Here is a 16,792-nt window from a genome sequence, read left to right as displayed (position 1 = left end):
TACTTGAAAAATTCCTGCCAAAGTTCAAGCAAACTTTTTCAAGAGCCCCACTACACCACCAACATAGACAACCACCAGAGGTATTTTCCAAACAGCTTTATTAAGGTGTGCCAAGTTGCACAGGCAGCACATTGTAAGACTGGGGGGGTGGGGGGAACAAGTCACATGTACAATAGTTTTAAAATGTCGCCCGAACTCCACAGGGCTTCTTCTTCTTCCCAGCTGACATAGCTGCAGGCAGCCTCTACTTAAGCTTTTTCTTTCTTTTTTTAAAAAAAGGAATGCAGGGCACTTTGAAAAAACCCACATACACAAAAAGAGTAACGGAGGAAGTCTTCCTGGGCAGGAGCCAAACAAAATTTACGAGGCATGCTGAGCAGTCGAGAAGCACAGTTTCAGTGTGTACGGATACGGCCCATCTAGGCAGAAGAGGAGACATGCATCAGGGTCCCCTGAGCTTTATTTGTTTTTGTGGCAACACAAGGGATGTAGGTATTCAGAGGGATGAACCAGTGAAAATAGGCTTTACATAAATTTCAAGATTTGTTGTCTCCACACACTCCAATCCACTTAGAGTATGTGTCATGCCCATGGGTGCATATGCAGAGTCTAGGCCCCCACAGCCAACAGGCTTGACTGAAGAATTCTATTGTAGCCACTGGAAGCCTTTTTAAAAAACAACAATTGCAATATGGGAAAATGCCCCCACTTCCAACTAAGCTTGGAAAAAACTCCTTCACTGGCTACAGAAGAAAACATTTTTTAGGGGCAACTACAATGGAGACAGGGACACGGGTGGCGCTGTGGATTAAACCACAGAGCCTAAGACTTGCCGATCAGAAGGTGGGTGAGCTCCTGTTGCTCGATCCCTGCTCCTGCCCACCTAGCAGTTCGAAAGCACCTCAAAGTGCAAGTAGATAAATAGGTACCGCCCCAGTGGGAAGCTAAACGGCGTTCCCGTGCGCTGCTCTGGTTTGCCAGGAGCGGCTTAGTCATGCTGGCCACATGACCCGGAAGCTGTACACTGGCTCCCTCAGCCAATAAAGCGAGATGTGTGCCGCAACCCGAGTCATCCGCGACTGGACCGAATGGTCAGGGGTCCCTTTACCTTTACAATGGAGATGGGGCAATTTCCAGGGGGTGGGTGTCACTGCTGGGATGCCCCATGACAGTTCCTCCAGTTTGCGAGTGTGCTCATGGGACAAGTTTTTAAAGTTTGGCAATCTCTGATTTGGACCAATCTGATGGGACCTGCTTGCCTACTTACCGTATTTTTCACCCTATAGGACGCACTTTTCCCCCTCCAAAAATGAAGGGGAAATGTGTGTGCGTCCTATGGGGCGAATGCAGGCTTTTGCTGAAGCCTGGAGAGCGAGAGGCGTCGGTGCACACCAACATCTCTCGCTCTCCAGGAAGCTATCCGCAAGCCTTGCGCACCCGGGGGGTTCCCCCGGCCGCACAAGGCTTGCAGGCGGCAACCTGCAGCACGGAGCACCCTCCGGAGGATGCCCCGTGCATCGCACAGGTGTCGGCAAGCCTTGCGCACCGGGGGGAGCTCCCCCTGGGAGCGCAAGGCTTGCGGGTGGCAGCCTGCAGCGCGGAGCACGGGACGCCCTCTGGAGGACGCCCTGTGCTTCACGCAGGTGTCCGCAAGCCTGCAGCGCCTGGGGGAACTCCCCCCGGGCGCACAAGGCTTGCAGGACACCTGTGTGAAGCACAGGGACCACGGGGCGCCCTCCCTGAAGCAAAGCGCCCCTCGTACCGGGCAGACATCGGCCAGCCCCACAAGCTCGGGGACAGCGGGGAGGCGCAGCGCTGCCATCCCACTGTTCCCCGACCTGGTTTTGGGGGAGAAATAAAGGGGGGGGAATTTCCTTTATTTCCCCCCCCAAAAGTAGGTGCATCCTATGGGACGAAAAATACGGTACGCAGGCAAAAGCAATGGTATCAAGAGTATTGAAAGGGGGGGGTCAGAAAAATGAGCCCATTACAATACAGGCTGAACCTCAAAGTTTAGGCCCAGTTGGCAGTGAGCCCATGCAGGAACCTGCCCTCCCCCCTGCCCTTTTCAACATAGTTTATGTTCGTGGTAGTGGCAGCAGCAGCCCAACAGCAGAGCTTCTAGTAGGCCCTAGATCAGGTGTGCAGAAACTGTGGCCCTTCAAACATCACAGTAACTCCCATCAGCCCCAGCCAGTGTGGCCAATGGTAAAGGATGAAGTTGCAGGCCAGCGACATGGGGGGAGCATATAGATGATGCTGCCTTAACAATTCCAAAAGTGTCAGAAACCTATTGGCACCTACTCCACTTCCCACTTCCTGCCAGCAGGAAGTTTTAGGGAAAAAGCAGCTCACCCATTACCCATTGAGGAAACTGTTCTACATAAAATGAGACCAGAAAAAATGAGTAAGGAGGGGGGGGAGGCCTCCAGCCCACAACATGCACACCCCACAGAGCTTACTTGGGTTTTTCATCTGGTAATGGTTGAGGAATGCCAGAGTCTCCAGGGCATCACCCTTGGTTTCCCATTCCAGCAAGCCAGAGGAGCTCCTTTCACCTAGGAAGATGTTAACAGCGAAGACATAGTTGGGTCAACATGGAGAATGTGCACAGGACTGGCTGGCTGGCTGGTCAGGGTGGCTAAGAAAGGGGAACGATGCTGTTTCCTCACCCATACACCATTTAAATCTTCAAGGCTCTTCCCTGGCCCAAGTGAAAGCATGTTGCAGCCAGCCTTCGTTTTGCTGCCACAACAAACACTGTTCTGAACACCAGTATAAGGTAAAATGGACGACCTGATGTGGAGCACGGTGTTTTAACTAGCCAGCTGAGTTGCACCCTCCAGCCCCTATTCCTGCTTGCTGAGCAGCAGCATTTTGAGGCTTGAAAACTGCAGCATGTACTTACTTTTCCCCGAAAACACCTTGACCGAAGCTGGTCTCTTCACCCCCAGTTCATCACAGATCTGACAGGATAAAAAGACAACGCAAGTGTTAAGTTGTGAAACTGATTGCAGTGTTTTTTTATAACATGCATGTTAAGTCATGTTCCGTTTCCAATTCCGAGAGAAGAAAAATGCTTTTGCACCGCGAACAGTTACTTATCTACAACGTAAGGTGCCGGGGACATGACAAATACTGTATTTTTCGCACCATTGGGCGCACCGGACCATAGGGCGCACCCAGTTTTGAGGGGGGGGGGGAATCAAGAAAAAAATATTCCCCCCCCCAGCCCCAAAGAGCAGCGTACAGGCTGCACACAACCTCTCCCTGCCAGAGGGGTTGCGCGCAGCTATGGAAGAAGGCAAGGCAGCGAGCGGGATCCATCCCGCTCGCTGTTTTGCCTTCCCCTTTAGCCCCGTGCAGCCTCTCCCTGCCGGAGGGGTTGCACGTGGCGATGGCACAAGCCTGCATTCGCTCCATAGGACGCACACACATTTCCCCTCAATTTTTGGAGGGGAAAAACTGCGTCCAATAGAGCGAAAAATACGGTAACTTGTAGTCCTATTTTCACAGAATGTTTTAGCACTGCCACATAGTCCCTTCCCTCCCACACCTATGATGTGGCAATCTGCCTAGGGAGCCAAATACTGGGCGAGGCCTGTGATCCATCTGGGCAGCAGGGCTTGGCACACCTCTTGAGACTCTCCCTTGGCCAGACCAACTGCCGAACTCCCTTTTCTATGTTACCTGACTCCAAGATGGGCCTGAGGCATTACCTCGTAGAAGTTATCTTCTGTCACCTCCAGAGGAGCATTGAAGAAATGAAGCACATTACTGGGGTGCTGGATCCTGTTCTTGGCTGCTTGCTCTGGGGTTGAAAACCGGTTGTTCCGAGAGCCACTGAAATCCTTGTAGCTGCATGAACCATCTTCAAGGCCGTAAGACTGGCCAGGCATGATGGCCTGTTGCTTGGAAACACTGTCAGAAGGAAACGCACAGCTTAAGAGCGGGCAAACATTAAGGGCAAGGAGCAGCCTTCAAGGGCAGAGAACGAAGCAGAATGAGCCCTGAGGAAAATTAGGAGTAGCAGCACTCACCATACATTCAGCTTTTGATCAAACATGAAGTTGTTGTTCAGGTGAGTGATTGCTCGGTCCACCGCGTAACCGTCAGCCATCTCCACCATGGCAGCTCCAGGCTTGCTCTTCATGAACTTCACCTAACAAAACACATACCTTTGTTGAAACACAATCAACTGTTGGCATAGATTGATCCCTTTTGGAGACAAAACACCAACTCTAAGGTACAGCCACAAACCTGCACTCGAGGCATTTACTGTGTGGACACTGGGCACAGGAGTGTAGCCAGTGCATCCGGTATTAACTTTCCTCAGTCGCCTGTAGATTCCTTAGCCAATCCCGCCACCATCTTTCATTTGGCCACTGGTTTGCAGGAGGCACATTTTTTAATTGAATTGCAAGTACGAGCTTCCCTTACTCAGCAACCACTTGCCTCTTGGCATTCTGGGTACTCTGGTTCAACTTTCAGTGACTGAGAACCTATGAGAATTGTCTTCTCAAAAGAGTAAATTCCCAGTATCAGAAAGCCCCCCCGTCACTGCAGCAAGACATAAGAAACCTACTGCCGTCAAATTCCACTCTCATCAGTTTCAGGGGTTGACATTATCAAGCATCTGCTGCAACCAACACCTCTCTTCCTTTTTCCTGTTGCTACCTGACCTCAACAGAGCAGTGAGAGGAACCAGGAACAAGAACAGCAGAGGCAATCTTTGAAGCTTTGCCCTGCTCATCACCCTGGGTGTGTTGGTGAAATGGCCCCAGAAAGATGGGACACACAAGTGGGCGGTACGAGCAGAGAGGGGAAGAGGAGATGGAGCCTGAAGACCAGACATGGAAGTACAGTGGTGCCCCGCAAGACGAATGCCTCGCAAGACGGAAAACCCGCTAGACGAAAGGGTTTTCCGTTTTGGAGGTGCTTCGCAGAACGAATTTCTCTATGGGCTTGCTTCGCAAGACAAAAATGTCTTGCGAGTTCCTGCGATTTTTTTCGCTCCCCACCCCCTTTTTCTAAGGCACTAAGCTGCTAATAGCCTTTTAGCAGCTAATCCGCTAATCCCTTAAACCTTTAATAGCCGCTAATAGCGCTAATCCGCTAATGGGGTTGCTTCGCAAGACGAAAAAACCGCTAGACGAAGAGACTCGCGGAACGGATTCTTTTCGTCTTGCGAGGCACCACTGTAATCTCAACGCCGTATACAACTCATATCATGACAAAGAGAGCTCAGAGCTAGACCACAGCGAAAAGAACTGAGAGTGTCTCTTTCCAGTGGCATCAAGTCATTTGCACAGGTCTCCTTCCAAATCAAGGGGGAAGAGTAATCTTCTGCTGCCTAACCTCTACTGCTGAAAGATAATAAAGGCCCATCCATCATCACGACGGCAAGCAGAACTGCACTGTCGTTTTGCCAGCAAGCTCAACATGTGTTCTCTGACTGAGCTTCTCAAATATGGGTAAAAGGAGCAAGACAGAGCAGGCTCTGGGAGAAGGAGACAGTCAGCTTAATTACCTTCTCCACATTTCCGTACAGGCAGAAGACGTTGAACACTCTGTCACAGTTCATCTTGGACTGATCCAAGCCATAAACCATCAGGACTGCGCTGTCAGCATGGGGGCCATACTCTGGGGGTGGGGGTGGAGGAGGGGGGTGTCCATACTGAGGCCCGTAGCGGCTCGGCCCCCTATGGCGGCCCCCGACAGGTGGGCCCATCCGCCTCCCTTCATAATGAGGCGGTGGAGGGCCATAGCCTTCATCGTGATAGTGCCCGTGGTAGCCACCGTGAGGTCCTCCTGGGGAGGGAACAAACATCGAGAGCTCAAGGCGAGGCCAGAGAAGCGCCAGGGTTTGTTCCCCTGGATGCTGCCGCCGTGTGCCGGCTTCTTACCATATTCAGCTGGATGGTCCCCAAGGAGAGGAGGCTGCCTCTGACGCTTGTTGGGGTTCCCACCTGGCTCACCTGTCCAAAAAGAGGAGGCCATTAGGAAAAGACAGCAAAAGCCCGGCACTTGTATCTCTGGGGCACGTGTTGGATGCTAGAAAGTCACAAGTCCACCCCCATGGCTCTCCTTAAGTTAAATATTTCCAACACCTTGAGAATAAGATCTGCCTCCAGCCACTGGAAGACACAAGGTGGCGAAAGGTCTCATTTTCAAGGGTCCAAAGTGCACCCGACTCTTCTCCTGAGGCAGACAAACAGCTCCACCCCCCAAACACAAACTTTGAGCTAGGGAGCAGGGGCAGCAGCTCTGGAAGGGGAGATTTTGCTTTCTCTTGAAATGCTACAAATCCAGCCATTTTTTTTCTAGGCTGATATGGCTTTTAAGCAGAGCGCTGCCACTTGTCTGACCTACTCCGAGGTCGGCACAGGTTTGCATTTGGATCCAGTGTTCTCCTCAAAACAGCTGCCTTTTGGGCTAAGTGAAGTTCAATTTCTGCACCCGACGGTGTCTGAGAGAATGCCAAACCTTATCAACATGGAAACGAGTTATAAAGATAGGCGACGGGGGCCGAGGGGAGGAAGAGGAGAAGGGAGTCAAAGGACTTGACAGTTCTACTCAGGGCACCAAGAATAATAATATAAAAAACAAACTAACATCCCCACCCAACCCTAGCAAAGGTAAAGGGACTAAGCAAGAGACTGAGAGGAGAATACGCCAAAAGCAAAGCAAAAAAAACAGCAGTCAAGTTAAAACACATGATTGTATACAAGGCAGAAGAATTTAAGCAATCCATACAATATCACTGTTGCTCTAACAAAACAAAAAAGGGGTGTTTTGCAGTTTATTTCGATAGTCATTACAAAGATTGAAAAGGGCTACTTACAGCAGTAGTACACAGTACAATGTCCATTGTCACATACATATTCTGCATTTCTCTTACCATTGGACGCTTCAACAGTGTAAGCACAGTTCTGAAAGATGGCGTCCCATCAAACATACACTGCGACCCTGCGTTACATGGTTTCAGAGTCAAATACAAGTCAACAGGCACCAAACTGATACAATTTTAAGTAAAAAAAAAGTTTTTTAAAGTAAAAATAGGGCTCACAGAGATGTTTTTGTTTGTCTTCAGATGGTATCAAGGAAAAAAAGGACATAACAAAGGTGTAATAATGAGTGTCCCTTCCGTGTTGCGTCTCCTGATGTTTTTGTCATGTGCTGTTAACAGGTTGGGTGCTTCTGGCTCTGTGTAGGTCTCCCGTGTGCATGTCTCTCCTCTGATAATGGAGTGTGCCTTGGATCCCAAGTGCCCCCCGGAGCAGAAAGCACCCCCAAGTCTCTAGGGAGCTGGGGGCTCTGGGTACTTGGTGTTTTTTTTGTCTGTCTCCGCTTGGCGCTGATAAATGTTGGCAGCCGTGGACTGCGAGAAAAGGAGTGATAAACTGCCCTCCCAAACCAAACCGTGTTGATATGGAGAGCGTCCTATGTCTTGGAGGGTCTCTGGGATCTACTCCGTTCTCCGGTAAGAGCGCTGGTGCATTTGTCTGAGACCCATCTGGTCTGTGTTTTCCTAGTTTCTGTGTAACATTCTTGGGTTCAAGGTTTGGTTTGTTTGTTTTTGGATTTGTAAGAATGTCGTGGCCTGGTGCGTCTTTCTCTCTCTCATTCTCTCTCTGTCTCACTCTGTGCTTGTAGATGTTTCTTGGATCACGGTGTGGTGTTCTTGATGTAAAAGAATTGGAACTCAAATCTGCTGCTTTTCAGGTACTTTGTTAAGATGCTGCGTGTTTTCTCCAGGCAGAGCTAGTGGTGGAAGGTTGGCTTTTTTTTCCTACACTGTGTGGTGTTAAAAGCGTGTGTAGCAGAAGGCAGATCACAGGCAATTCAGGACTTCGGCTGCAGTAGCATACGGTTCCCCCAGGGTCATGTGTGAACGCACTGTTCAGAGCTGGGGAAAGGCCAGGTTAGTGTACCTCCTCTTTGCCCAGCCTAAAGACAGGAGAGCCAGGAGGCAGCTAACTGAATTGCACAGCCCTGCCAACTAGCCACTGCCAATCTGTACAATCTTCTAGTTATGTACCTTGGAGGAGAAAGTGAGTCATGTTCATGTCAAGTCATGTAATGCCATTGCTTGCTTTGCTATGGGGTGGGGCCCAAAATGACCTTGGCCAGCCCCCTTGATCAACAGCTTCCTCCAGCCCGCCCCCCACAACTGCTTCCCTGCAGCACCCGGCGATCTCTACATCCGTGGAAGGAGGCAGTGCAACGCCGAAGTTTTAAGGGTACAAGACCACACAAACCCCATCTTTAAGCCAATTTAATGCCTGCTGTGTGAATTACACTGCTTGTGGTGCAACACACAAAAAGACAGCATCACCCTTGCACACAAGCCGCTAAAATAAGGCGAGTCAGATAAGTCCTGCCACTCCCCTCCAGTTCAGAAACCAAGACACTGCTCTTCAGCCGATTGTGGGCTGATCTGGAGCATGTTAACGTTCTAACTTGTTCATCCTCCTTAATTCCACTTTCAAGGAAATGGCGCTTGAGACCACCAGCTGAAAGGCCACATTCCTCGCCCCTAAAAATATCTGAGAGCTTAATGCACAGCTTTACCTTCGGCCTGAGCAAAGCCCCCTTTCTTCACCATCTCTGTGCTATGCGCACAGCAAGGTGTCACCTGAGACTTCTCAGGGGGAAGGAGCCCACACCCGACCCAATGAATGGCAGGCGTGCTATGCAACCACCCCCAGCTGGATCAGGGTTGGGGCCACTTTGACGCTCCTGCTTTCAACAATGCACCTTGTTTTTCAAGCAGATGAGAACAGCCATTCCCTGAAGTGGTACCTCCAGGATCAAGCGCTTCCTGAAAGTCCATTTGGCGTTGCCTTTTGCAAAACAGTATTAGCGATGCCCGTTCTTCACCCTGGTTAGCTGTACCTTACACAGGCTCCACACGTGCCCTGAAGTTCAACTTCAGGGAACCACCTCCTTTTAACTGTGCCACCATATTCCCAATGCTGTGTTCCAGTTCTCGAATCTTGCCACAAGTAGATTGGAGACTATCCTAGGCAAGGGAAGGAAAGGAAGGTGGAGCCAGAGAAACTGGCGCTGTGACTGAAGCCTGGTCCCATGGCCCTGCCTATACTGGAGGAAGTGAATTCATTGTTGTCCCGGAGACCTTAAACATGCCAATGAGAATACACATTTCCCTTCAAAACTACTTGTCACTATTTACAACCGCTTATCTTAAATGTCTTATTAGGCCTCCTTCATAAAGGCTCTGGTGGCCTGATAACGCCTTACAGAAAACGTCAGAAGTCAATGCACAGCTGCACTAGCTCAGTACTTCCAAAATCAGCCACAATGCTGGACAGCAGGCAAATGGCATTACATCACACAAATCAGATCTATGAAGTGTGCTACTCAACGGGAAAGGCAAGGGTTCATGTGTGGCTGCAAAGCAGTCTATCAAGGTTACCTTGTCCACTGAGGTTAGGGTTGGTGTAGTCCCATGTGTCTTGGTCGTTCTTGAACACATTCAGGCGGGTTGGCTAAAAAACAAACACACACGGCCGTACAAAAGTAATGCAAGATGTCCAAATTATGTGGCCAACCCTTAGCTATGCCTCTTCCGAAAGCTTGATTGCACTGATGGTTGAGTGCAATACAGTGCAAAGGCTAGGCCAGACCAGCAATTCATGCAGCTCAGTCTAAGAGCCGTCAACAAGGTACAGTGACCATTACTGACCCAACTTTAGCCCATTAGTCAGTAACATTAACTTGGCAGGTGTACTTTTTGCTACTGCAGGCAACAACCCATATACTTATTCCCCCATGCATTTTGAGTCTTCTTTGCTGTTAGCCACAATTTTTTAACAACATGTTCCACTGATTAGTCAGCATGTGTAGACTTCACGCCCTTTCCACTTTTGTGATTCCCCTTATGGCCAGCAGTAACATAATGTAGCTAATGCTGTGTTGGATGAGAAAGCAAGACTCAACACAAATCAGAGCACAAACCAGTATGTTTTAGGAGTGATGGCAAGGGTCATCTCCCTTTCTACAGGCCCCTTTCAATTCACCAAGGATCACACAGAAGATGCTTCTACGGGCACAAAGAACCCTGTCAAATTCTTCAAAGCGACACTCACCTTTGCGTATTCAATCTTCAGAGTACAACATCCAGAATAAATGTCAGCCCCATTCAGAGAAGCTTTTGCTCTCTGAGCGCTCTGCACAGAGTCAAATGTTTGTAGTGTTAAGGAAGCCTTGGAGAAATTGGGGCAGCCTTTTGGCCACCGAAAAAACTTAATTCTTCAACTTTGAAGTCCTTCTTGTTGGACCCTTTCAGAAGTACATCAGTGTCTGAGAATAGCCTTCCCTTCCACCTCATATGTCCAGCTTGAGATCACATGCATTCAGAACTAAACCCACCCCGCTGAAACTGCAATTGCCTCTTGCCTTTTATTGTAGAGACCGCTCCTTCAGGTTAGTGGTGGAGATACCTGTGGTTTGCAAGCATATTGCTCAGGTAATCAGGTGAGGGCCACGTGAACAAGCCTGACACAGTGTTCTGCCAATTCCCAGATGGCTCCAGGCCTTGACCAAAGCCAGAGGCTCAAACAGGACTTGGGGATTTGTAAACCTATGCTCTCATAGTAGAGCAGACTATCAAGGGCAGGGGTCGGCAAGGTTTACCTTGCCTGGGCCGGTTCACTCCACAGGAGATCCGTCCGTGGGCTGGATTACGCGCGCATGATTTCTGGTGTCTGCATCTGGTGCACACATGATTTCCAGCATCCACGTAGATGCGATTTCCGATTTCCAGTGCTGCGGAAGCAAGCCCCCATGCTGTTCTGCGCGACGCGCGGGGACTCACCAAGTGGGCGGCTTGTGGGCCAGTTAAACGACCCCCGTGGGCCGCTTGTGGCCCATGGGCCTTAGGTTGCCTACCCCTGATCAAGGGAGTCCACAAAACAGAAGTACAGTGGTATCTCGGTTTTCGAACATAATCCGTTCCGGAAGTCTGTTCAAGTTCCGAAAGGTCAGAAAACCGAAAGCGGAAGTCTCAAAAGGCAAGCCTCAATACGGAAAATTCAAAACTGAAGCCGTGTTTCCTGTGTGACTTCCGAGGTGCATTCAAAAACCAAGGTACTTACTTCTGGGTTTTCGGCGTTCATGTTTTAAAACGTACGGCTATGGAGGCGTTCGAAAACCGAGGTACCACTGTAACTGTCTTCTGAGGAGCTGAATTAGGAGACTACTCACTGAAACTCAAATGAAGACAGAACGGTAATAATCTTTCTTCAGGCTAGTGGCAGAGCAAATGTTATTGTCAAAAAGCCTGAGACAACAGATAAAAACAATTTGTTTGCCCAAGCTGCTAGGCACTTATTTTGAACTATTCCAAGGACAAACATGGTTCAATTACTACAGGCTTCCTAGACCCCAGGGGGAAAAAGGATATTCCACCATAGCCTGGACACCATTCTTTCGGAAGATAACAATCCGCTGCACTGGGCCACATGGGTTGCAGATCGTGTACAGCACATCCTGTAAGATGAAAAACAATCGCATATTTTTAAAACTGGGGAACATGTAGCCCTTAAGATGTTCTTGGCCCACAACCCTCCTAATCCCTGCTCATTGGCCACAGTGAAAAAGACTGATGGGACCTGGAGTCCAACATCTGGAAGGTCAGACCCTAACCTAGTAGATCTAATTACTAGTCACAAGACCACAGGCAACAGATAAAAGGCAACACAGCATCTTCAAAATCAATGGAACATACTGCTGCCATCCACCCTAGGATCCAGGCAAGCTATTTTGTGGACCTGGACCTGGATGGACTTAAAAGGACAGCAATTATCCTGGCTGCTATAATTTATTCATCTGCACAGTGTATGAAATGAACCCTGGGGCTCCCAACAAAGACATGGACCAATTACGTTCAAGTGTTTCTGGCTGAGTACATGCAGCATCACTACGCACCGTTGTGATGGAGTAGATGGGGTTCAGGATGGTGAAGAGAAGAACATTGTTGACTCCCCTAGAATCATCCGAGTCGCCGGGGCGTGAAATCTTCTGGCTGGTGGAGTAGTTGACAAAGGCTGGGTGCCCAGCGATGTAGATCTGGTTGTCAGCTGCGTAGTTCACAGCGTTGCAGGCTCCCAAGATATCCTCAAACTCCACCAGAGCCTGCCTCTTTTTGGGCATCACCACCACATAGCTTGGGGGGAGAAAAAGAACCAGACTGCTTACACTGCCGAAGTAGTCAACACTACACAAACGTCCAACCATCCTCCCTTCCATCTCGTCAGATGCCCCATTTGCCCACTCCTAACCTTATGGGGCCAAATTCCTGCAGGGCCTCGACAAGGTCAGCTTCCACAACACCATCGATCAGGCCCCTGATGTGGACAACAGGGGAAGCAGCTGGTTTGTGGGGATCATCATAGTTCTCCTGCCAGGGATGAAAGGAGAGAAAAAGTTTGTTCTCTACTGCAAACCATTCTAGCTGCAAATGAAGAATAGCCTATTTACACGAAGGTTAAGTTCTCTCTAGGAATTGCCCCACAAGCAAAAAGACATGGAGCCTCCTCAGTGGAGTAATCAAACATTAAGGAAAAACTTTTTGTATTAACTTGACTCTCCAAAGCCTCCTTTGCTACACTCAGGCATTTTATTTTATATGCTTAACAATTAAGAGCAGGCTCCATCCTGATACTACATATTTCTAGATCGAAATATAGGCTTCATATCCAACACCACATAACTGGCTGTGTTCTTAGAAAGAGAAGAGAGAAAAGTTTTGGATTTGATATCCAGCTTTAACACTACCCAAAGGAGTCTCAAAGCGGCTAACATTCTCCTTTCCCTTCCTCCCCCACAACAAACACTCTGTGAGGTGAGTGGGGCTGAGAGACTTCAGAGAAGTGTGACTGGCCCAAGGTCACCCAGCAGCTGCATGTGGAGGAGCGAACCCGGTTCATCAGATTATGAATCCACCGCTCTTAACCACTACACCATGCTGGCTCTCATACCCAAGTCTGGTGCAGCCACAGCCAGCACTCATATGTGGCTCCAGGAGGGTGAGCTAGAAGTTAATGTGGCCCTCTGGTCAATAAGGTTGGCCACCTCTGGCCAAGAGGTTCAGTCCTTATTTCAACACAAACCCTCATCCAAAGTTCTGTGACCGCTTCATGCCTGTGGTTCCACTGTGTTAGCAATGAACTGTCCTAATCCCATCATAAATCTGAAAAAGAGCTTTTGTCCTGACTAGCACCTCACAGAGTATGTGGAGCAAGATATTCTTCCCAGATTTATCCACCATTGTTATTACATTTTATTTCCTCCACACCACAATGTATTGGGGGGGGGGGGGAAGGTTGCTTTTCCTGAAATTTGCTTTTGGAAGCTGAACTATAGCAAATTTGGGGTTAATTTAAAAAAACCCAAAACTTTCTCCTATTATCAATATAATTTTACTAGCAACACACTACATTGCTTCTGCATTAAGGACGAGGCGAAGGAAAAACCCTGTGAATCAGAATGAAGGGCACCATCTTACTGAGCTTGCCATTTCCAATTGGTGCAGAGTGGGAGGAGAGATGGTGACAACGACCCCATGCTCTGTGCCTTGTATCTGGTACTTGAGAGCTATGCTGCCCTATACTCCCAGGCTCTGCTTGCAAGTTATGAGTTAAGGCCCTCTACTTTACAGGTGTAATGTCTATTTTAAAGAGTCACCTAGTCTACCAGCCATCAAAGTTTGTGGCAGTTGCTAAAGATAGAGTGTCCCTTAGGTAAAGGAACCCCTGACCATTAGGTCCAGTCGTGACTGACTCTGGGGTTGCGGCGCTCATCTCGCTTTATTGGCTGAGGGAGCACAAAACAGTACCACCTCACACCTACTACTACCCTGTTCAATTACGTCAGTACATTCTTTCTCACTCTGCTGCCCTCCATGTTTTGGACTACAACTGGCGCTGCAGTCCAAAACATCTGGAGGGCAGCAGGGTAGGAAAGGGCACACAAAGTGAGGCATCACGGCGGCATTCAATGCTAATCCTTCTCATAGTAGACCCTAGGAAGTTAATTGACCCAATTAACTTAGCTTCATAGGTTTCAATGGGCGTACTCCCCTTCGGATTTAGTTATGTATTCATTCAGAATTTCTAAGTGGTGGGGAATATTTATTTATTTTTAGAAAAACAACCAACATAAAGAGAGTAAGAGCCATAAATATTCATTACAAAAGCAAAAGAACTACCTTAAAATACCTGCTAAAATAAATGAGGCCTTTGCCATGCGCCTGACATTCAGCAGAGACTATTATGGGTTGCATCTTTGTCACCTGGGGGGGAAAACAGCACCCTCCCAACCTTTGCAAAAATGAGGCAGCTGAACTCCAGGTTTACACAGGTCTCCTTGTGTGCCTTTATAAACATGTACAGTAGTACCTCGGGTTAAGAACTTAATTCATTCTGGAGGTCTGTTCTTAACCTGAAGCACCACTTTAGCTAATGGGGCCTCCTGCTGCCGCCGCGCCACATTTCTGTTCTCACCCGAAAGCAAATTTCTTAACCTGAGGTAGTATTTCTGGGTTAGCAGAGTCTGTAACCTGAAGCGTCTATAACCCGAGGTACCACTGTATATGCGTGTGTTTACGTACTGTACATCCACATTCACTACACCGAATATGAAATCCAAAGCGTTTTTAAGGTTCGATATACAGTATCTTTATTGTCATTGTCCCATACAGAACAATGAAATTGAAAAGCTACCTAAAACATTCAAAAACCCCTAAAAACTCTAAAACCATTTTAAATACACTATACTATACCCCCCCCTAAAAACTCTGAAACCCCATTTTAAAATACACTATACTATACTATTACTATAAGAACCCCTAAAAACTCTGAAACCCCATTTTAAAATACACTATGCTATAGAATACACTATGCTAAAAAATACACTATATTTTATATATATATATATATATATATATTTAAATAATATTTATTGGAAATTTAAAGTTACAAGAGAAAGAAAGAAAAACAGGAAAAGCAAAAAAAAAAAAAGAATTAACAATACAAATCAATAAAAAAATAAAAAAGAAACCCCACTTTAAAATACACTATGCTGTAGAATATACTATGCTAAAAAATACACTATACTATAGAGACCCCTTATGCTGCGTTTAAAACCAGAACTGCATTTGCGTAGAATTAGGGCCCTTGTTTCCCCCTTAGGACAGCCGGCGCACGCGTGGAAAGGCCGACGCCCGCCTGCCTCGGGTAGACTGCTCCCGCACGTGGAGGCTCCGCTCTTGAGCTTCCGCTACGTCCAGCGAAGGCGGCGCGAAGTTCCCGGGAGGGGGGTAGGCTGCTCCTGCGCCTGGAGGTTCCGCCACCAGGCCCGTTTGGCTTCGTTTTCCACGCTGCGCGCGCACGTCCCCCTCCCCCTTTCTCTCACCCCCCCCCCGCCAAGTACCGCCGCGCGGCCTTCGCCCTCCTCCTCCTCCTCAGGCCTATCCCGCCTCTGCCGGCCCTGGCTCTCCTCACCCCGCCTCCGCCGGCCGCTCCTCCCGGGCCGTGATCCGCGTTTTCCGTTTTCTGGCGCTTGGGCGCGCGGCCGCCGTCAGGGCCTCCCCCATAGTAGCGCCCCGACCCGCCTCCTCCGCCTCCGCCGGCCATCTTCACCATCTCTCCGCCGCGTCCCGAGCCGCCGCCGCCGCCCTCGCCGCTCTGCGAACCGCGCCACCTCCGCCGCGACATGGCGCCCGCACTACAGCAGCCCACCCTCGCTCCCACCTTAGGTACGCCTCGATTGGGCGCGCCTCCCGTCATTCAGCAGCGCCCAGGCGCCCATTGGGTCCAGCAGCTCCCTTACCCACCTGCGTCCCGCCCTCCGACGCCATTGGATCGGGTGTCTCCCGCCTGCCGGATTGATTCGCTTTCGTGCCTGCTTTTCAAGAGGCTCGGCGAGCCCGGTTGGGCGGCGGCAGCGTCCATCAGACGTCCCTTCAAATTAATTGGACGGAAACGACGTCTCTCCAGTCGGCATCCCGCCCCACCGCATTGCCTCTCATGGAGCGCCCTCCTTCTTCTCCAGAAAACCGTTGGCTCCCAGAAAACGCTGCAGTTCGCTCCTGTTCTCTTATTGGGTACTTGGAGTATCCATCATAGCAACGCAAAGTCTGATTGGGCCATATCGAAAGAAGACACCCTCGTGCGTGTTTGTTCCTATAACGGAACGCATTGTCTCTCTGCGTCAATTTTATTGGCTAGTTTTTGTGTCCGTCGCCCTGCTCGCTGAAAACCATTGGACTTAAAGCCCGTGCTCTTTATTTTAATTGGTGAGCGCGATTTCAGTCCCCCCTCCGTCCCTTGTGAGTGTGAGCCAATAAAATAAAACAGGAGGCGGGATTTTCCCTCCACAAAAGGCCTATCCACTCTAATCGTTAAAACGAATCCCGCCCACACATCTCAGGCCGAGGACAACGCAAAGGATTGTGGGAGTTTTCCTGGATGTTGGCCAAGAAAGTCAACGGGCGTCTAGCTTGGCTGAAGTATAACAGCAAAGGATTGTGGGAGTGGCTCTTCATTTTAGCCAATGGGCTTCTTAGCTGGGCAAGATACTACAAGGCACTAGCTAGAACCCAGTCAGGTTGCAAAGGATCATGGGAACCGCCATGCCTTTAGGACTTGGGACCCAATGAGCTTCTGGCACAAGTGCAAAGGATTGTGGGAGCCACCTAACACTTTGGCCAAGGAAGCCAATGGGCCTCTGGTGTGACCAAGGGCATATTTGGCTAGGTTTGGTTAAG

At 49.2% G+C, this 16,792-nt stretch overlaps 1 protein-coding gene across 2 annotated transcripts; it reads right to left on the bottom strand.

Moving 5' to 3' along the window:
* Positions 1-81: 81 nt before the first annotated feature.
* On the bottom strand, positions 82-16,173 carry HNRNPL (heterogeneous nuclear ribonucleoprotein L). Of its 2 annotated transcripts, none has more exons than XM_083455348.1 (13): positions 15,860-16,173; positions 12,306-12,424; positions 11,953-12,190; positions 11,429-11,514; positions 10,113-10,209; positions 9,440-9,512; positions 5,907-5,978; positions 5,531-5,811; positions 4,041-4,162; positions 3,720-3,921; positions 2,909-2,966; positions 2,463-2,558; positions 82-419 (listed from the first exon to the last, which is right to left on the bottom strand). In XM_083455348.1, the coding sequence occupies exons 1-13, from the start codon at positions 15,881-15,883 to the stop codon at positions 361-363; spliced, it is 1,527 nt and encodes a 508-aa protein (XP_083311474.1). In that variant the 5' UTR covers positions 15,884-16,173; the 3' UTR covers positions 82-360. The 2 variants fall into 2 exon arrangements, with proteins under 2 accessions (XP_083311474.1, XP_083311473.1); XM_083455347.1 differs by lacking the exon at positions 15,860-16,173 and adding an exon at positions 15,528-15,783.
* Between the last annotated feature and the right edge of the window lie 619 nt (positions 16,174-16,792).

The sequence above is a fragment of the Podarcis tiliguerta genome, assembly GCF_965153285.1.
Source record: "Podarcis tiliguerta genome assembly, chromosome: 8".
NCBI lineage: Eukaryota > Metazoa > Chordata > Lepidosauria > Squamata > Lacertidae > Podarcis > Podarcis tiliguerta.
The sequence above is the reverse complement of the archived record's forward strand: the minus strand, read 5'-3'. Positions and strand labels throughout refer to the sequence as shown.